Source organism: Dendrobates tinctorius, unplaced genomic scaffold, assembly GCF_039654945.1.
Source record: "Dendrobates tinctorius isolate UK_male_01 unplaced genomic scaffold, ASM3965494v1 ptg000135l, whole genome shotgun sequence".
In the NCBI taxonomy this organism is placed as follows: Eukaryota; Metazoa; Chordata; class Amphibia; order Anura; family Dendrobatidae; genus Dendrobates; species Dendrobates tinctorius.
The window spans coordinates 754,458-776,685 of record NW_027361803.1 but is presented as its reverse complement, the minus strand read 5'-3'; the positions used below and the strand labels follow the sequence as shown (position 1 = coordinate 776,685).

The 22,228-nt window shown below is 46.4% G+C and overlaps 1 protein-coding gene across 3 annotated transcripts in view; it reads left to right on the top strand.

Annotated features, from left to right (window-relative positions):
• CCDC68 (coiled-coil domain containing 68) overlaps positions 1-22,228 on the top strand; it is a 52,168-nt gene that overhangs the window by 5,700 nt on the left and 24,240 nt on the right. For all 3 annotated transcript variants that reach the window (XM_073543834.1, XM_073543833.1, XM_073543832.1), the window contains exons 2-3: positions 17,475-17,620; positions 19,817-19,891. In XM_073543834.1, coding sequence (XP_073399935.1) covers positions 17,475-17,620; positions 19,817-19,891 — 221 coding nt within the window. The remainder of the gene's footprint in view (positions 1-17,474; positions 17,621-19,816; positions 19,892-22,228) is intronic.

Below are 22,228 nucleotides of genomic sequence, written 5' to 3'. Positions count from 1 at the left end.
AAAATAAGCATCCCATGCATTCCTATGGGATTCCGCAATGCTGTGCTAATGCTGCGGTTTTTACCACGGCGGAATCGCTTCGCGGTAAAAACCGCAGCATGCTCATTAATTTGCGGAATCGCGGCGATCCCGCACCCATAGGAATGCATTGTTCCGCTTATTTCCCGCATGTGGCTGTGCACACCATGCGGAAAGTAAGCAGAACATTTGCGGATGGTACCCACGGTCCGGAGGAGAGGAGACTGTCCTCCGGGCTTTGGGTACCATATTCCTGTAAAAAAAAGAATTTAAAAATAAAAAATATTGTTATTCTCACCCTCCGGCGTCCCGTGCAGTCTTCCCGCTTCTCTTCATGCTCTCGTTCCCAGTAGTCCTTTGCGAAAATGCTCGCGATGACGTCCGTTCTCGCGGGATCGCGAAGTCTCGCGGTCATTCGCGCGACGTCATCGCGAATTACAGCGAGACGTCACGATCCCACGAGAACTGACGTCATCGCGGGCATTTTCGCAAAGGATTACTGGGAACGGATGCGCGGGGCGTCGGAGGGTAAGAATAACACTATTTTTTATTTTTTTTTACATCCTATCTTTTACTACTGATGCTGCATAGGCGGCCTCAGTAGTAAAAAGTTGGTCACACTGTCAAACACTGTGTTTGACGAGTGTGACCAACCTGTCAATCAGTTCTCCAAGCGATGCTCCAGATCGCTTGGAAAACCCTAGCATTCTGCAAGCTAATTACGCTTGCAAAATGCTAGTTTTTCCGCGGGAAAATCGCGGGAATTTAAAATGCGATTTTCCCGCGGACTAGAATTCCGGAATTCTCGCGGTAATTTCCGCGAGAGTTCCGTTACGTGTGCACTTAGCCTTATACTTTGTGTATCACTTTCTCATTTTTAAGATCTCTGTTTGCTGTGAATCAATGGACACAATTGTATCTGGTCTGTACCACTCTCTGTGAGCTAAAAATCTTTAACTCCAGACTGATACAATGAAACAAAGCAGCAGAGAGATTTGTGCAGCTGATGATGATGTGCTTTCTGCACTGGACACAATTGTTTCCACTTCTCAGCTGGAATCAAAAAAGGTTCCTATTCACTGACAGCAACATGTGTATTGGAAATGGTAAAGAACTGACATTCTGTGAAGGGTGCCTGTCTAGGGCCTGCTCCAGATTTTCGTGGGCCCTGTACAAAAGAGTCTCAGTGCGCCCCTTTAACACATACCACAATTCATGATGCACAGATACGGCAAAGAAATATAGGTTTAGTACAATGCCAAAGATTTCACTTCTTACGTGAGTGATATCTATTGTAAGTTCTATGTAATCCTCCATACAGCATAATGAGCCCCACATATTGGTCCATTCAGTATAATTAGTCCCATAATATTGCTCCATACAGAAAAATGGTCCCCATATATTGCTCCATACAGAATAATGTGCCCCATATAATGCTCCATACAGAAAAATGGTCCCCATATATTGCTCCATACAGAATAATGGGCCCCATATGATACTCCATACAGAATAATGGGCCCCATACAATGCTCCATACACAATAATGGGCCCCATACAATGCACCATACAGAATGAGCACCATATAATGCTCCATACAGAATAATGAGTCCCCTATAATGCTCCATACAGAATAATGAGGCCCATATAATGCTCCATACAAAAAATGGACCCCATATATTGTTCCATACAGAGTAATGAGCCCCATATAATGCTCCATACAGAATAATGAGCCCCATACAATGCTCCATACAGAATAATGAGCCCCTTATAATGCTCCATACAGAATAATGGGCCCCATACGACACTCCATACACAATAATGGGCCCCATATAATGCTCCATACAGAATAATGGGCCCCATATAATGCTCCGTACAGAACTAGCCCCATGTAATTTTCCATACAGAATGGACCCTACATCATGCTTCATACATAATAAATAAATAATCAAATACTAACCTCTCCCTGTTCCTCCACAGCTCTGGTCTCCTCAGCATCTTCTGGCTCTCTGCACTGCTCAGTGCAGAGAGTGCGCTGTAGTGATGTCATCACTCCCGCTGCCCTGAGATGTCACAGAGTCAGAGGATGCGGAAGAGACCAGAGCTGTGGAGGAACAGGGAGAGGTGAGTATTTTAAACAGTTTAAAGTATGATGAGGTCCTGGTGGCTGCGCCCGTCTGCAGTTCTACAGACAGGAGATCAGGAGCAGAGAGAGGCAAAGACCAGCCCCGATATCATGTATTGCCAGGACAGTGACCAGTTTTATTATATTAGAATTTGTAGAACTTCTGTGTCCGGCAGCCGCTTATCCCAACTGATATAATTTCATCACTATAGGCTGAAGAGAAGTATTATAAGGCTGGAGTCACATCAATGTATGGCATCTCAAGCGAGAGCATCGGATACGATATGCTAATGATCCTCGGCTCCTGGTCTGCTGCGAGTGTGAGCCGAGCGTCAGTGCTCTGAGCTCCGATCTGCTGGTTAGACTCCACGCTGCACTCGGGTGATATCCGAGTGCAGTGCGATGCTTCACACACACCATAGACTCATCACATAAGAAATGATTAATGATAATACTATAAGGAAAACAGTATAGACTCTAGAATGAAAACTTTTAGCTGCGTAGACTATGTTCACACGTGTTGTGACGTGTTTTTTTCCACAGGTAAAATCAGCTTCCTCAGCAGTAAAGAAGCCGCTTACAAAAAGTGTTTTTTTTTGCTGCATTTTTTTTTTTTGTCTCTTTTGCATGTTGATAGTTTAGTGTCCCCCACCCCCAAAAAAAGAGCCTGATTTAACTTCCTTAGGTCTTCGCACCAAAAACAGCAGAAATATATACATGCGTTTTTTCAGCGTTTTTGCACTTACTCATTGTTTCCTATGGGTGAAAAAAAAATGCTGTAAAAAGTGACGCACTGCAGTTTGCAAAAACGCAGCAGTTTCACAAAACAGTCAGGAGAATAAAAGCAGCTTAAAAATTTGCAGAAAAAAATAGAGCAAAAAAAAAAACCTGTTGCAAAAAGAAAAATTCAACGTGTGAACATGGCCTTAGGGTTAGAAACATTCTTGTTGACATCTATAGGCTGAAAACACTGAGCTCATCCTGTGCTGATACACTGTAACGAGCCACGCTCATGTTTTAATTAGACGTGACCGAAACAGGTTTTCCCACGTCTAGATGGATGCAATAATGTTCAATTTCACTGAGAGGAAGCAGAAGTCTTGAATGTGCTGAGGAAGTGAAACGAAAAGAGGGAAAATTAACAGTCAACATGAAAACACTGTTAAGTGGACGTTAACAGGTTAAAGTAAATATACACTATCTAATATATAAAGCTCAAGTGTGTGTATGTATGTATGTATGTGTGTATGTCCGGGATTGGCATCCGCACCGCCGCAGCTACAGCCACAAAATTTGGCACAGTCACACGTCTGGACCCCGAGAGTGTCCTAAGCTATGTTGTGAGGCGAAATTTTAACCCCGCGCGTTCCAATTCACCAAACAATTTTGCCCCTATCTACATAATGGGGAAAAAGTGTGTGTGTATCAAGCCCCGCCCCTCATTATGATGTCATAATGGTTGACCATAGGATGGAGGATGTGTGATGGGTATATGGGCACGGGACTATGGGATGGAGGATATGTATGATGGGTATATGGGCACGGGACTATGGGATGGAGGATGTGTGATGGGTATATGGGCACGGGACTATGGGATGGAGGATATGTATGATGGGTATATGGGCACGGGACTATGGGATGGAGGATGTGTGATGGGTATATGGGCACTGGACTATGGGATGGTGGATATGTATGATGGGTATATGGGCACGGGACTATGGGATGGAGGATATGTATGATGGGTATATGGGGACTCGACTATGGGATGGCGAATATGTATGATGGGTATATGGGCACGGGACTATGGGATGGAGGATGTGTGATGGGTATATGGGCACGGGACTATGGGATGGAGGATATGTATGATGGGTATATGGGCACGGGACTATGGGATGGAGGATGTGTGATGGGTATATGGGCACGGGACTATGGTATGGAGGATGAGTGATGGGTATATGGGCACGGGACTATGGGATGGAGGATATGTATGATGGGTATATGGGCATGGGACTATGGGATGGAGGATGTGTGATGGGTATATGGGCATTCGACTATGGGATGGTGGATATGTATGACAGGTATATGGGCACGGGACTATGGGATGGAGGATATGTATGATGGGTATATGGGCACTGGACTATGGGATCGTGGATATGTATGATGGTATATGGGCACGGGACTATGGGATGGAGGATAATTATAATTTGCTATAACTAACCACAGTTAGTTACTATGCCCGGGCAGCGCCGGGCTCTTCAGCTAGTACAGTGGGGAAAAAAAGTATTTAGTCAGTCAGCAATAGTGCAAGTTCCACCACTTAAAAAGATGAGAGGCGTCTGTAATTTACATCATAGGTAGACCTCAACTATGGGAGACAAACTGAGAAAAAAAAATCCAGAAAATCACATTGCCTGTTTTTTTTTCATTTTATTTGCATATTATGGTGGAAAATAAGTATTTGGTCAGAAACAAGCAATCAAGATTTCTGGCTCTCACAGACCTGTAAGGCCTCTTTCACACATCAGGTTTTCGCCGTCAGGCGCGATCCGGCGCTTTTGACAGAAACCGGATCCGGCGAAATGCAATGCCGGATCCGGTTTCCCCCCATTGACTTGCATTTGCGCCGGATCGCGCCGGATGGCCATGCGTTTCATCCGGTTTTCGCCGGATCCGGCAATGTGTCGCGATCCGGCGTCTGGAAAAAACGTCTACTGTAACGTTTTTTGTCTCCGGCGAAAAAGCCGGACACGCCGGATCCGGCGCGTCCGGCTTTTTCACACAATGAAAGCCTATGAGCGCCGCAATGCGCCGGATCCGGTTTTTTGGTCTGAGCATGCTCAGTAGCTCTGCCCACAGGAGATATATAAAAGCAAGACAATGGGACCCTCAGCCACACCCAACATGCCACCCAAGCCAAGAACCAGGAGCAGGAGAAGGCAGCAGACATCTGCAGCAGCAGCACCATCAGCACCACCACAAATGGAGCAGCAAATAGAACATGCTGAGGAGGGGAGTCCAGCAGCAGATGAGAGACGGTAATTATCAAATCCCCCATTCCTCCAAACTAGGGCCATGGAATATCAAGATATTCATTGGCCCTTTGTTTCTCTTTATTCAACAGCCGCCAAAGAGATGCAGCAGCAGCAGCAGCAGAAATGGCATCACTGGCAGCAGCAACAGCAGCAGCAATACCCACAGCCATGGAGTCTGGCCATCAACAGGACAGCACATCTTCTTCTGGGAGCCCTCCCTCGCATCGTCAGCGTTTGACGGTAAGTTTTTATTTCCAAAATCCATCATCTCTGTAATATATGTCTATTCATTGACTTTTATTTCAAAACAGGAATCACAAGATGAAGAGGAGCTCCCAGAAGAAGAAGGAAGGGGTGGACAGACACCTGGAGTGGGCTCACAATTGGTAAGTTTTTTGCATCAAACGCAGAAACACAACATCACACTACACACAACACATAGAAAACAATGTTCTGCAGACCACACACAGCAAACAAATGCCTACATCCAAAGACATAACATTTTTTGTTTTCTTCTCTAGTCTTCCCAATCTGGTGCTCGGCCAAGAGGTCCTCGCAGTGCCTCCCAGGGTCGTCGGCGACAGCAACGCGGCGGTCACCAGCGTGTAAGTATAAATATTTTTGCTTTGTTTTTTTGAACTTTTTATTTCATTTCTTTTGTGGAGGCTAATTATGTTATTTTTGTCTTTTTCTTTAACAGCCTTCACAGCGTGCTCCCGACTCTGACGGTGAGGATGGAGGGATTGATGTGGACCGCCTCATCGATCTTGTCAGAGAAAGGGAGCCGCTCTGGAATATGGCTGACCGCCGCCACGCTGACCTGATCGTTACCCGACGACTCTGGGAGGAAATCTGTTCTCTCCTTGTGGGCCGCTGGGAGGACCTCGAAGCTCGGGCCCAGATTAAAGAGCGTAAGTATATACAGTACCGGTTGCTTGATGTAAACCAGTGTTTCCCGAACTCCAGTCCTCGTGGTCCCCACGGATCATGTGTTCAGGATTTCTATTTACTATGGAAATCCTGAAAACATGACCCCTGGGGACCATGAGGACTGGAGTTTGGGAAACACTGATGTTGTATACTAACCACTCCTTTCTCGTTTCAGGGAACAGAATTGTGAATCGGTGGCGGTCTGTGAGGGATCGTTTCAAGAAGGAGTTCAATAAAGAGATGCGGGCCCCGAGTGGATCTGGAGGACGCAGGAGCAAGTACAAGTACGCACAAGCCCTGTCGTTCCTCCGGGAAACAATGCTCACCAGAAGGTAAATATTACACACCACATGTGAAAAAAATGTTAGATGTAACTTTTTTTTTTCAGCCAGGGCCATACCATGTCAGTATTTTAATTGTTTTTTTTTCTCTTTATTACACAGCACGGTGAGCAGCACTCGGGAGCCTGCACGATTGGACCCTTCTGAGGCGATCCCTGAGGAGACCGGCACCGAGGGACACTTCGACCGCCCCGGTACATCTGCACCTTCCCAGCCTTCCCACACATTCGACCCATCTGTCCCATCCACCAGCACAGGAGCATCGTGGCCGCCTACATTACATGAAGCTGCTGGTGAGGAGATCGCTTTCCCTTTACCCCACCCTTCTGCCCCTGCCACCTCTAGTACACCTGCGGGTACTGGGCGGCAGCGGCAGAGGGGTCAGGAAAAGAGTTATGCGCAAGAGTTCTTGCATCTGAATGCATCTTTCCAGAACTGTCTCAAAGTCTTGTCAGAGCAAATCTCCGCAGGCTTTCAGCAGATCAACTCCAGCATTCTGGAGGTGAAGACACTTCTGCAAACCATGCATTCAGAAGCAAGATCTTCGCCAAACCACACCTTTTTCAGGTCTGTTGTGGAGCGCATGGCAACACTATCTCCTACCCAGCAGATGCATGTAATGCATTCGTGCCACGGTGCTCTACAGCAGGTTACCTCCCAACCTCCACCTCCCACCACTGTAGTTCCTCCACCTGCACCCCCTCCAGCCACTTTCCATCCTCCCCCTCCTATTACATCTGCACCCCCTCCAGCCACTTTCCATCCTCCCCCTCCTATTACATCTGCACCCCCTCCAGCCACTTTCCATCCTCCCCCTCCTATTACATACCAGCAACCTCACCAGTACCAGCAACCTCCCCAGTACCAGACATCTCCCCACTTCCAGCAACCTGCCCCGTACCAAACTCCTTCCCCATACCAAACTCCTTCCCCGTACCAAACTCCTTCCCCGTACCAAACTCCTTCCCCATACAACTTTCCATCAACATCATCTGCTCCTACAGTCCCTGCCCAACCCTCCACTCCACCGCCCACCACCTCTTCTGCCTCCCACATGTCCACCCATTCTGTAGCTTTTTCCACACCTTCACCTCTAACTGTTCCTTCCCCACCACGATCCCAGTCCTCTCTCCACACACCCAGTGTCGAAGTGTCCCGCAGCCCCTCCAGCAGTATTTCCACCCCACACTACACAGATTTGTAATAAAAATGCCCATTGGGTTTAAAACCTTTATTAAAAAAGTTTTTTGCACTTTAAAAACATTTTACAAAAAAAAAAAAAAATTTAAATAAAAGTTAAATTATCGTTTCACAATGGTTGTCTGTCATTTCTTTCTGCGGCGAACTATGTTTTAAAAAAAGGTTAAATACAGGGTATTTCAAAGGTAAAAAGGTATTCAAAACCAGGTATATAACTGTGGGTAAATTTTAGCTTTTTGCCACAGTTGTGTTCCTGGTTGTGTTTGAAGCAAAGTATTTCACCTAAAAAGTTGTGTTTATTGTTGGTGATTTCCTACCAATGTACACAACTTTTGTTAAAAGGTGAAATACTTTGCATAAAACACAACCAGGTACACACCTGTGGCCTAAAGGTAAAAATAGTAAGACCATGACAAGATAGCCAACTTTGGTTGGCAAAGGTATATACTGTTGGTCCAGAAGGTACACAAGTTTAGGGCAAAAATCTCTCACACTCTGTCATCCCAGTGTACTCTGCCTTGAGGTGACATAAAGTATAGTGGAAAATTGTCCCTGAAACCGTCACAGAACTTCTAGTGGTAATATTTCCAATGACAACATCCATCTTCGCCAGTAACTTGCTCTTCTCTCCAACCTGCACTTTCTTCTCTACAACCTGTCAAAGAAGGGCTGTAGGAACATGCTATATCTAGTTTTCCAGTAGCCAATCCCGTTCAGAAGGCCACAAGGGTCAATTTTAAAAACCGGATCCGGCGTAATCCGTCGAAAAACGGATAGAAAAACGGATAGAAAAACGGATGAACCGGATGAGACGGATCCGGTTTTGTCTGTCAAGAACAAGACGGATCCGGCAGAAAACCGGATCCGGCACTTCAGGTTTTACAAAACATTTGCCGGATCCGGCATTCCGGCACGACGCCGGATCGCGCCTGACGCCGAAAACCTGATGTGTGAAAGTAGCCTAACTTCTTCTTTAAGAGTCTCCTCTTTCCTCCACTCATTACCTGTAGTAATGGCACCTGTTTAAACTTGTTATCAGTATAAAAAGACACCTGTGCACACCCTCAAACAGTCTGACTCCAAACTCCACTATGGTGAAGACCAAAGAGCTGTCAAAGGACACCAGAAACAAAATTGTAGCCCTGCACCAGGCTGGGAAGACTGAATCTGCAATAGCCAACCAGCTTGGAGTGAAGAAATCAACTGTGGGAGCAATAATTAGAAAATGGAAGAAATACAAGACCACTGATAATCTCCCTCGATCTGGTGCTCCACGCAAAATCCCACCCCGTGGGGTCAGAATGATCACAAGAACGGTGAGCAAAAATCCCAGAACCACGCGGGGGGACCTAGTGAATGAACTGCAGAGGGCTGGGACCAATGTAACAAGGCCTACCATAAGTAACACACTACGCCACCATGGACTCAGATCCTGCAGTGCCAGACGTGTCCCACTGCTTAAGCCTGTACATGTCCGGGCCCCTCTGAAGTTTGCTAGAGAGCATTTGGATGATCCAGAGGAGTTTTGGGAGAATATCCTATGGTCTGATGAAACCAAACTGGAACTGTTTGGTAGAAACACAACTTGTTGTGTTTGGAGGAAAAAGAATACTGAGTTGCATCCATCAAACACCATACCTACTGTAAAGCATGGTGGTGGAAACATCATGCTTTGGGGCTGTTTCTCTGCAAAGGGGCCAGGACGACTGATCCGGGTACATGAAAGAATGAATGGGGCCATGTATCGTGAGATTTTGAGTGCAAACCTCCTTCCATCAGCAAGGGCATTGAAGATGAAACGTGGCTGGGTCTTTCAACATGACAATGATCCAAAGCACACCGCCAGGGCAACGAAGGAGTGGCTTCGTAAGAAGCATTTCAAGGTCCTGGAGTGGCCTAGCCAGTCTCCAGATCTCAACCCTATAGAAAACCTTTGGAGGGAGTTGAAAGTCCGTGTTGCCAAGCGAAAAGCCAAAAACATCACTGCTCTAGAGGAGATCTGCATGGAGGAATGGGCCAACATACCAACAACAGTGTGTGGCAACCTTGTGAAGACTTACAGAAAACATTTGACCTCTGTCATTGCCAACAAAGGATATATCACAAAGTATTGAGATGAAATTTTGTTTCAGACCAAATACTTATTTTCCACCATAATATGCAAATAAAATGAAAAAAAAACAGACAATGTGATTTTCTGGATTTTTTTTTCTCAGTTTGTCTCCCATAGTTGAGGTCTACCTGTGATGTAAATTACAGACGCCTCTCATCTTTTTAAGTGGTGGAACTTGCACTATTGCTGACTGACTAAATACTTTTTTCCCCCACTGTATATATACACATATATGTATATATATATATATACACATGAGTGCAAAATTCTATGCTGCTAAGAATTTCTAAAGTGAACGGAGCTCCTCTTTACTGATACACAGCTCCAAATCCTCTGCTTAGCCATAAATTATAAACTATGTCTACCAGCAGTCACCACTAGGGAGAGCTAAGGGTACCGTTACACTAAGCGATGCACCAGCGATCCCGACAACAATATGGATCGCTGGTGCATCGCTAAGAGGTCACTTTTGAGCTGCCACACAGGCAGATCTCACCAGCGACATAGCAGCGGTCGGGGGTCGCTACTCACCTGTCAGACGCGGCGATCCTGACGTCCTCCCGCCCGTGTTCACGCGTCGCTTGTCGGCGCCACAGGAAGCCCAGCAGGAAGCGCCTGACGACAAATGGTCCAGGACGTTCTCGCGCGATCAGCGATAATCAGCGGGGGAGCCGGTCGCAGGTAAGTATCAGACATAGCGATATCGCTAGCAATATCGCTGCTGCGTCACAAAACCAGTGAAGTTTCAGCGATATTGCTAGCGATCTCGCTGTGTGTAACAGGGGCTTAAGACGATAACAAAATACTGTGAAGTCAACAATACAGTATGCAGGAAGCTCTTGAGGTCCCTCTATTGGAGGCTCCGGTGTAGAATTTTATTTGCTTACTATTTATTTATTTCTGTGTCTGTGCAGGACACTTGGATACTCACATGTATATTAGAGTTAAAATATTAAAACATTTTAGCGTAGGTTTCAAAAATATATATAAAAGTTGGTCTCTGTTATTTTTCCAGTTAAAAAAAATAAAAATAGAAATATAGAAAAAAAATGTGATAATATTGCATTGAAACGGTTCTGATCCGGCTCGATCACCAACATACTACAGCTAGAAATACGTCTCCCCAAAACTACTTTTTTTATAGGGGTTAAACTGTATGGGAAACGCCAAAGAGGAAAAGAAGAATTGAAACACCAGAATTGTCATTTTTCAAAAATTTTTTGAAAAATAATGTATTTTACCCAATAAAACCATCTTCATGGCATGCAAAAAATTCTGCTCCATTAGGATTTTTTCCTGTTTTTTCAGTACAGTATATGGTAAAATGAAAAGTGTTGTTGAAAAAAAAAAAAAGAAAAGTTTTGGAAGAAGGGGAGGAAAAAAAGAAAAGACAAGTTAAAAACTGTAAAACAACCCATCTGCCATAAGTCCAGTGTCTGAGATCCTAGTGAGATATTTCTATACACATTTCTCAAAGTTGAGACTTGTTCTCAGTTTCACCCCTATAAAAAAGTAGTTTTGGGGAGACGTATTTCTAGCTGTAGTATGTGGGTGATCGAGCCGGATCAGAACCGCTACAATGTTCCTGACTTGGAATGAATGGAGGACATTGTGGCGCTGGCTCCGGGGCCGGATTATCTGCAGCTCTCCGCCATGAAGTGTCTCACAAGATCGCCCATTGTCTCAGGAGACAGAGACACACCTGGGGCGCAGGCAGGAGAGCGCTTGCCTTAAAGAGGACATGATGAGCGTCTCACAACCGCTTTCTGTACTTTTTTCTTCTAACAATGGCTGCTCTGTATCTGACGAGTAAAATGCAGACTGCTCCGCACACATCCAAATCCCCGCACTGACCTTATTGGATTACTTCTTAACCATGTTCACGATCATCTCTGTTTGCTGTCATTAAATCTAAATAATCCTGTTTACTAAAAACAAAATACCCGTCCTGATCGTCTCCATGTGAAACCCGTACGTGACTTTTTATTCCGGCATCGGGAGAATATCAATGCTCCCCATAGCCTCAAGAGGTTTCTTGCTAACCTCCGGGGGGGGCGGCTTAGGGGGGGTACTGTTACACTTCTCTGCCATACTCACCCGGCTTCCGCTCCCACGCCGCAGTCGGCCTCCGCTCCCACGCCGCAGCCTCTCTCCACCCGATGGCCGCGGCGGTCACCTGAGACGGGCTCGCAACCGATGCCTTCCCTGCATGCTATGCGCATGCGCCATAGGCCGCGGCCGCGCCTCCTTCCTGCTTCTTATGCTCCGGCTGTGCCCTGACCCGGAAGCACCTTTGGACCAATGGCTGACCAGACGGGGCCATATCATGACGCATGAACCATCCGCAAGTCTCCTGACCCAAACCATAGCTTTGACTCAGAGATCTCTGTGCAGAAAACATTAGAGACCCGAACTTGGGATCTGGGAAAATTCTCTCGCTCCTCCCAGAACTCTGAACATTACAATAGACTTCAGTCAGACATCCACGTTCAGTGTATAGCGCCGGGTTCATGTTCAGTGTATAGCGCCGGGTTCATGTTCAGTGTATAGCGCCGGGTTCAAGTTCAGTGTATAGCGCCGGGTTCATGTTCAGTGTATAGCGCCGGGTTCAAGTTCAGTGTATAGCGCCGGGTTCATGTTCAGTGTATAGCGCAGGGTCCATGTTCAGTGTATAGCGCCGGGTTCAAGTTCAGTGTATAGCGCCGGGTCCACGTTCAGTGTATAGCGCCGGGTTCAAGTTCAGTGTATAGCGCCGGGTTCATGTTCAGTGTATAGCGCCGGGTTCATGTTCAGTGTATAGCGCCGGGTTCATGTTCAGTGTATAGCGCCGGGTTCAAGTTCAGTGTATAGCGCTGGGTTCATGTTCAGTGTATAGCGCCGGGTTCATGTTCAGTGTATAGCGCCGGGTTCAAGTTCAGTGTATAGCGCCGGGTTCATGTTCAGTGTATAGCGCCGGGTTCATGTTCAGTGTCTAGCGCCGGGTTCATGTTCAGTGTATAGCGCCGGGTTCATGTTCAGTGTATAGCGCCGGGTTCAAGTTCAGTGTATAGCGCCGGGTTCAAGTTCAGTGTATAGCGCCGGGTCCACGTTCAGTGTATAGCGCCGGGTTCATGTTCAGTGTATAGCGCCGGGTTCATGTTCAGTGTATAGCGCCGGGTTCAAGTTCAGTGTATAGCGCCGGGTTCATGTTCAGTGTATAGCGCCGGGTTCAAGTTCAGTGTATAGCGCCGGGTTCATGTTCAGTGTATAGCGCCGGGTTCATGATCAGTGTATAGCGCCGGGTTCATGTTCAGTGTATAGCGCCGGGTTCAAGTTCAGTGTATAGCGCCGGGTTCATGTTCAGTGTATAGCGCCGGGTTCATGTTCAGTGTATAGCGCCGGGTTCAAGTTCAGTGTATAGCGCCGGGTTCAAGTTCAGTGTATAGCGCCGGGTTCATGTTCAGTGTATAGCGCCGGGTTCATGTTCAGTGTATAGCGCCGGGTTCATGTTCAGTGTATAGCGCCGGGTTCATGTTCAGTGTATAGCGCCGGGTTCATGTTCAGTGTATAGCGCCGAGTTCATGTTCAGTGTATAGCGCCGGGTTCATGTTCAGTGTATAGTAGCGCCGGGTTCATGTTCAGGGTATAGTAGCGCCGGGTTCATGTTCAGTGTATAGCGCCGGGTTCAAGTTCAGTGTATAGCGCCGGGTTCATGTTCAGTGTATAGCGCCGGGTTCAAGTTCAGTGTATAGCGCCGGGTTCATGTTCAGTGTATAGCGCCGGGTTCATGTTCAGTGTATAGCGCCGGGTTCAAGTTCAGTGTATAGCGCCGGGTTCATGTTCAGTGTATAGCGCCGGGTTCATGTTCAGTGTATAGCGCCGGGTTCATGTTCAGTGTATAGCGCCGGGTTCAAGTTCAGTGTATAGCGCCGGGTTCATGTTCAGTGTATAGCGCCGGGTTCAAGTTCAGTGTATAGCGCCGGGTTCATGTTCAGTGTATAGCGCCGGGTTCATGTTCAGTGTATAGCGCCGGGTTCATGTTCAGTGTATAGCGCTGAGTTCATGTTCAGTGTACAGCGCCGAGTTCATGTTCAGTGTATAGCGCCGGGTTCATGTTCAGTGTATAGCGCCGGGTTCATGTTTAGTGTATAGCGCCGGGTTCATGTTCAGTGTATAGCGCCGAGTTCATGTTCAGTGTACAGCGCCGAGTTCATGTTCAGTGTATAGCGCCGGGTTCATGTTCAGTGTATAGCGCCGAGTTCATGTTCAGTGTACAGCGCCGAGTTCATGTTCAGTGTATAGCGCCGGGTTCATGTTCAGTGTATAGTAGCGCCGGGTTCATGTTCAGGGTATAGTAGCGCCGGGTTCATGTTCAGTGTATAGCGCCGGGTTCAAGTTCAGTGTATAGCGCCGGGTTCATGTTCAGTGTATAGCGCCGGGTTCAAGTTCAGTGTATAGCGCCGGGTTCATGTTCAGTGTATAGCGCCGGGTTCATGTTCAGTGTATAGCGCCGGGTTCATGTTCAGTGTATAGCGCCGGGTTCATGTTCAGTGTATAGCGCCGAGTTCATGTTCAGTGTATAGCGCCGGGTTCATGTTCAGTGTATAGCGCCGAGTTCATGTTCAGTGTACAGCGCCGAGTTCATGTTCAGTGTATAGCGCCGGGTTCATGTTCAGTGTATAGCGCCGAGTTCATGTTCAGTGTACAGCGCCGAGTTCATGTTCAGTGTATAGCGCCGGGTTCATGTTCAGTGTATAGTAGCGCCGGGTTCATGTTCAGGGTATAGTAGCGCCGGGTTCATGTTCAGTGTATAGTGCCGGGTTCAAGTTCAGTGTATAGCGCCGGGTTCATGTTCAGTCTATAGCGCCGGGTTCAAGTTCAGTGTATAGCGCCGGGTTCATGTTCAGTGTATAGCGCCGGGTTCATGTTCAGTGTATAGCGCCGGGTTCAAGTTCAGTGTATAGCGCCGGGTTCATGTTCAGTGTATAGTAGCGCCGGGTTCATGTTCAGTGTATAGCGCTGAGTTCATGTTCAGTGTATAGCGCTGAGTTCATGTTCAGTGTATAGCGCTGAGTTCATGTTCAGTGTATAGCGCCGGGTTCATGTTCAGTGTATAGCGCCGGGTTCATGTTCAGTGTATAGCGCTGAGTTCATGTTCAGTGTATAGCGCTGAGTTCATGTTCAGTGTATAGCGCCGGGTTCATGTTCAGTGTATAGCGCCGGGTTCATGTTCAGTGTATAGCGCTGAGTTCATGTTCAGTGTATAGCACTGAGTTCATGTTCAGTGTATAGCGCCGGGTTCATGTTCAGTATATAGCGCCGGGTTCATGTTCAGCATTTTGTACCGGGTCCATGTTCAGAGCTTAGCACTGGGTCCATGGTCAATGTTTAGCGCTGGATCCATGTTCAGGGTTTAGCACCGGGTCCACGATCAGTGTATAGCACCGGGTTCATGTTCAGGGTTTAGCGACGGGTCCACGTTCAGTGTTTGGCGCCAGGTACATGTTCAGTGTTTAGCGACAGGTCCACGATCAGTGTATAGCACCGGGTTCTTGTTCAGTGTATAGCACCGGGTTCTTGTTCAGTGTATAGCACCGGGTTCTTGTTCAGTGTATAGCGCCGGGTTCATGTTCAGTGTTTAGCATCGGGTCCATGTTCAGCATTTAACACCGGGTCCATGTTCACAGCTTAGCACCGGGACCATGTTCAGTGTTTAGTGCTGGATCCATGTTCATCGTTTAGTACCGGGTCCATGTTCAGCGTTTAGCACTGGGTCCACGTTCAGTGTTTAGCACCAAATCCATGTTCAGTGTTTAGCACTGGATCCATGTTCAGCATTTAGCGCCGGGCCCTTGTTCAATTTTTAGCAATGGGTCCACGTTCAGGGTTTAGCACCGGGTTTACGTTCAGTGTATAGCGCCAGGTTCATGTTCATGTTCAGCATTTAGCACCAGGTCCACGATGAGTGAATAACGCCGGGTTCATGTTCAGTGTATAGTGCCGGGTTCATGTTCAGTGTTTAGCACCGGACCCATGTTCAGGGTTTAGTACCGGGTCCATGTTCAGCGTTTAGCACTGGGTCTATGTTCAGCATTTAGCACTGAGCCCATGTTCAGTGTTTAGCACCGGGTCCATGTTCAGTGTTTAGCACCGTGTCCACGTTCAGTGTTTAGCACCGGGTTTACGTTTAGTGTATCGCGCCGGGTTCATGTTCAGTGTTTAGCGCCGGATCCATGTTTGATGTTTAGCGCCGAATTCATGTTCATCGTTTAGTACCGGGTCCATGTTCAGCGTTTAGCACCAAGTCTATGTTCAGCGCTTAGCGCCGGGTCCATGTTCAGTGTGTTGTATTGAATCCACACTCAGTGTATAGCGCCGGGTCCATGTTCATCGTTTAGCACTGAGTCTATGTTCAGCATTTAGCACCGGGTCCACGTTCAGTGTTTAGCACCAGGTTCATGTGCAGTGTATAGCGCCGGGTCCATGTTCAGTGTATACCGCCTAGTTCATGTTCATTGTTTAGCGACGGGTCCACGTTCAGTGTAAAGCGCCAAGTTCATGTTCAGCATTTAGCACCTGGTCCATGATCAGTGAATAGCGCTGGGTTCATGTTCAGTGTATAGCACCGGGTTCATGTTCAGTGTTTAGTGCCGGATCCATGTTCAGGGTTTAGCACCAAATCCATGTTCAACGTGTAGTACCAGGTCCATGTTCAGTGTTTAGCATTGAATCCACACTCAGTGTATACTACCAGGTCCATGTTTCGTGTTTAGCGATGGGTCCACATACAGTGTATAGTGCTAGGTTCAAGTTCAGTGTTTAACACCGGGTCCACGATCAGTGTATAGCGTCGGATTCCTGTTCAGTGTTTAGTGCCAGATCCATGTTCAGCATCTAGTACCGGGTCCATGTTCAGTGCTTAGCGCCGGGTTCATGTTAAGTGTTTAGCGCCGGATCTATGTTCAGTGTTTAGCGCTGGGTCCATGTTCAGCATTTAGCACCGGGTCCACGTTCAGTGTATAGCGCTGAGTTCATGTTCAGCATTTAGCGCCGGATCTATGTTCAGATGACCTGGCCTCCACGGTCAACAGACCTGAACCCAATCGAGATGGTTTGGGGTGAGCTGGACCACAGAGTGAAGGCAAAAGGGCCAACAAGTGCTAAGCATCTCTGGGAACTCCTTCAAGACTGTTGGAAGACCATTTCCGGTGACTACCTCTTGAAGCTCATCAAGAGAATGCCAAGAGTGTGCAAAGCAGTAATCAAAGCAAAAGGTGGCTACTTTGAAGAACCTAGAATATAAGACATATTTTCAGTTGTTTCACACTTTTTTGTTAATTATATAATTCCACATGTGTTAATTCATAGTTTTGATGCCTTCAGAGTGAATCTACAATTTTCATAGGCATGAAAATAAAGAAAACTCTTTGAATGAGAAAGTGTGTCCAAACTTTTGGTCTGTACTGTATATAGTATATATTTTTTTCTTTTTAGATTTTTTTGTAAAACATTTCTTTGGCTAAAAAGAAATACTCCAAAAACTGCATGACTCATTACTGTGTAATCCTACATTTCAGTGTCAGTAGTTTGCCGGGCGGTGGTGGACCTGCTCTTCTGGATTGTTGCATGTTTTGTTTTTCTGTATCATCTTACAGTTGTGTCTATTACATACAGTAATATTTTGCTTTCTATTCTTTTCATATTTGTGATCGTTCTTTTCCTCGTCCATCAACTTTCAGGAAATGAAAGAAAAATGACAACAATTTCACCTTTAGAAAATGGGTTCACGAGCAAAGTTGATCAAGTGTCGATGGAAGATGACGTTTCCTATATGTATGGGTCAACAGCGTCCCACATCAAGGAGGAGACTGAATATGTCCGCACTGTGAGTCATAGCCGCGCTTCATATTCTCTGTAGTCCGAGACAACATATACCCATAGGCTTCTAACTAATGTGCAGTATGCCGGCAAGGTCATGCAGAGAGCAGAGCGCTTCCCTTTCACATATTTGTGGTTACCTTGAGTTAAATAAGTTGCTCAAAGTAAAAGGGATTGCCCTGGACTATTTAATTTGTTATACTATGGGCCTAAAAACTAACAGGCAGGTAGATCCTAACAGACAGCTACCTGCCTGATCTACCGGCGCTGGCACAAAGCAGTCACCGACCACTGCTGCCAGGTATTCAGCTGCTCCTTGTCAACCGAGCAGCTCTTTTTTTTTCCTACGGGCTGCTCTGTCGATGAGGACTAAAGGCCCCGTCACACACAGCGAGATAGCTGATTTTGTGACGCCACAGCGATCTCGCTAGCGATCTCGCTGTGTGTGGCACGCATCCGCGACCGCCCCCCCCCGCCGGGTATCGCTGATCAGGCAGGATCGTCCTGGGCCATTTTTTGATCAATGGTCTCCCGCTGGCCAGCACGCATCGTTGCGTGTGGCAGCAGGAGAGCAACGATCAGCGACGCTGGGAGCTGGTATCCAATGTAAACATCGGGTAACTAAGAGCCGCGCGGCTCTTAGATACCCGCTGTTTACATTGGAAACCAGCTTGCTCGCTGGTCCTGATCGCTGGTGAGTCTGTCTATGTGACAGCTCACCAGCGATCAGCTAACTATGTCCCAGCGATCCCATCCACGTTGGATCGTTGGTGGGATCGCTGGGACATTGATGTGTGTAACGGGGCCTTAACTGCAGACATTATGCTGATTGCTGGTTCCCCGCAGTTAGACAACAGGGAGCTGGCTGTCAGTGAGTATGACATCAGCAATCACGTCCCATCAACAGAGCAGAGCTGAGGAGAAACCGCTGCTCTGTCAACCTGATGTGAATGCAAGCTGATGAATCAATGGTAGAAGCGGACTGCCACTGCCGACATCATGATGATTGACAGCCAGTTCCCCGCTGTGAAGCAGTAGGGCGCTAGCTTTCAATCAGCATGACATTGGCAGCCACGTCCCGTTGACAGAGTAGAGCGGAGGAGAAGCAGTCTGTCACTGTCGACATCATGATGATTGACAGCCAGATCTCCACAGTGAAGCAGCAGGGAGCCGGCTGTCAATCAGCATGACATCGGCAGCCACACCCCATCAACAGAGCAGAGGAGAAGTTGTTGCTGTCAACGTGATGTGAATAGAAGCTCATGAATCGTTGGTAGAAGCAGTCTGTCCCTGCCGACATCATGATGATTGACTACCAGTTCCCCGCAGTTAAACAGCAGGGAGCCGGCTGTCAATCAGCGTGACATCGGCAGCCACGCCCCTTCGACAGTAGAGCAGAAGGGAAGCCGCTGCTCTGCCAACGGAAGCAGTCTGTGACTGCTCTGTGCCAGCAGAACAGGCAGGTAGTTAGCAACTACTTAGCTGTAAGTTCTTAGGCACATACGGTAATTAAAAATAAAATAGTCCAAGATAGCGCTTTTAAGTTTCCATTCCATCAGCCAGTATTAGAGATTTTTAAGAAATTCACAATGAATCTGATTAGTTATGAATATAGTTGGTGCAAATTGATTCGCAGGACCCAGTCATTCATTTCTGGCCTCTGGACAGGAGCCCTGAGAACCGCCTCCTAGCTGTCGCCATCTGTGACTCTTCTTTTGATCTGCCGGCCTGGCGGAATGTCATCACGCGGTAATAAAGATGTTACGCCAGGAAAGCTAATCAAAAGAAGAGCCGTGGATGACGGCAGGTAAGAGGTAGTTCTCAGGGCTCCTGTCCAGTGGCTATAGATTACTGACCTGAGTCATAGCAAATTGATTGCACCAGTTCTACTGTAGTTACAGCTCTAATGGATGCCAAAAAGACTGTGTGTAAATAGGACTAAAGACTATATTGGGCACATGTCCTATGTGCAAAAAATAAGAATAGTGCTCAAAAATAGGACGTGTGAATGGGACGTCACAAAGTGAAGGAATGGACAGAGAAGAGAGAGTAAACGATATCAGTATGGAGTTCACATCAACCAGGAGCAGGGAGCTGTCTGAAGCAGCAGCGCAGCCTGCTATGTACCGGAGTGACACAGTCTGTGTAGCGACATATTGCATCACATCTGGTGTAAAGAACGTTTCCTTTTTGCCTTTTTTAGATCCGGGCTACTTTAGAGAAGATTCAGAGTCATTTATTTAAAGATGGACTGTACAGTAGGAGCACACAGGAGAAGGTAAGGACAGGGTTTTTTTTTAGACAGTTCACAATATTTTTTTCATGAAAATGTGAATTAAACAAAAAACTTATTGTACTAAGAATATAGATGTGTCTTCTTCATCAAAGGAGAAATCAGTGCTTGTGTCCTCTCTGATGTCATTGTGAAAGTAATCATGAGGCATCTAGGTTGGGACCGCCATAGATTTCTCAAATTAAATATTTTAGACCACCCCGACCCTTCCAGACATATCATTGTAGCTGAAAAATGTATGGTAGACCTCTCAGCTTCCCCTCTGCCTGAAATTCTACATCTCAGAGCCACAAGACTGCTCTTATATTAATACTATTATGTTATACTGTTAAAGAAGGTCTCTTGTTGTGAGTTCATTTTCCCCTTCACCGTCGATGTCTGATGAACTCCCTCTTCTGGTGAAGGAAGGTAGTGAGGCTGATTACCAAACACCTGATCTGGTAGATCATGACTGGGTAACAGGAAATTCTGACTGGATATAAGGCAGCCGACGCCCTTCTGAGTCGCTGGTGATTTCTCTGCTGGATTCTTGGAGACCAATCTGATTCCTGCTTCCCAGAGATAAGTTTTTGCTCTGCTTTTGAACTTATTAGTTTTGTTTTGTTTTCCTTGTTTTTTGGAGTTCAGCCATCCCCGGTCGGGGTTGTGCTGAGTTCCATTTTTGTCTCTGATCAGTTTATCTCTTTGCTCTGTCTTCAGAATTTACCTGAGTGCTGATATAGTCTTTTTGAAGTCCTAGCGACTTCAGGGCCTGTTTTTCCTATCAGACGGTTGGGACATTTTTTGGTAGGGTTTTTTACGGATTGCAGACAGCAGCTTTTCTATCCTGTCCTTTTTAGTTAGCTTGGGCCCCATCGTTTGCTCAACCTATCTTTCTATCTGTGTTAGTGTTTTCATCTTGCTTCACCGTCATTATATGTTGGGGGCTGCCTATTGCTTTGGGGTCTGCTCTGGGGCAGTTTAGATTTCCCCTTTCTTTCTTTAGGCCTATTTAGTTCTCCGGCTGTGATCGAGGGGTCTAGGGCATCGTAGGAACCCCCCATGGCTACTGTTAGTTGTTGTGGATAGGATCAGGGGTCTGCATTCCGATAGCTACCAACCTCTCCGGTTTTCTGGACTTAGCGTGTATTTTTGTTTTTTCCTCCTTCGGTGACTCATTCATAACAGTCTCTGATTTTGGACATTTCTACTTATTAGAAGAGTCCCAAGTTGAAAAGCTGAACACTTCTGGGTCTCCGAGTGTTCCGCTGTATTCCTACAGCACCCGCGCAGGAGAAAACACGTATTACACAGTGCTCATTTATATCAGTGTGTTGTTTGTGTGTTGAGGACAGGGCGAGTCCTCCAGAGGTAAGGGAGAGCCCTTTTTTATAAGACAGTCTCTGTCTATATATACAGTATATATATATCTTATTAGATGACATGATAATGCATTACCTTGTGGCCCATTCGTTACAGTGGTCCCACATAGATTGTAAGCTCTTTTGAGCAGGACCCTGATCCTTTGGTCAATTTTGAGTTGTCAAAATGAACATTTTGATTTTAGTGTCAGTATTTAGAGGTAAGTTTGACAGAGAGTGAATGAAAAGTTGGGCGCTCATCTCCAATCACTTCTATGGGAATTATGGAACCAGATGAGCAAGCGTGTATGTAGAGAGATGTGGACGTGCCCAGCAATCTCTAGATCTGGATGTGGCAATTGCTTCACCAGACTGAATGAGTGTTGGAAACTCCCCGTAAATAATCCTTAAATATCCAAGATTCGGCTGCCAATATATATGGGGGCTCCAGCCAAGTATGGTTGGGAGAGATGTTGATCGGGCATGTCCAATTTCAAACTACTAATCGCTTTGTTCTCTTGGAGATATGATACCAGCAGAGATATCAGTCAAGCGAAGCGGTCTGCCAAACAATCGGACCTGTGCATGGGAGAGTCGAATTAGGCGTCTGTCGTCCAGAGCATCTAATGCATTTGGTGCCTTTACTACGCTGTCGTATCAACGCCTCCAGCAGCACAATAAAGCTGTGATTAACTCATCAGTCTTCTAAAGATATTGAGATGACTCTGATGAACTTGCCCCAGTCTACACAGCAAAGCTGATAATTGAGCTGCAGAAATCAAGACTGCTGGAGTGGCCAGTGGGAAAAACTGCAATATTTGAAGATTTATTTTTCAATGAATAGACACAAAAAAAATGGTTCAAAGTTTAGTTTAAATAATAGGTCATTTTCTGATTATTCCACTAAAGATTGGATCCACAAGAGGCGTTTTCCTAGACTTATCATTTGAATACATTGAATAAGAAAATACCTATATATTAT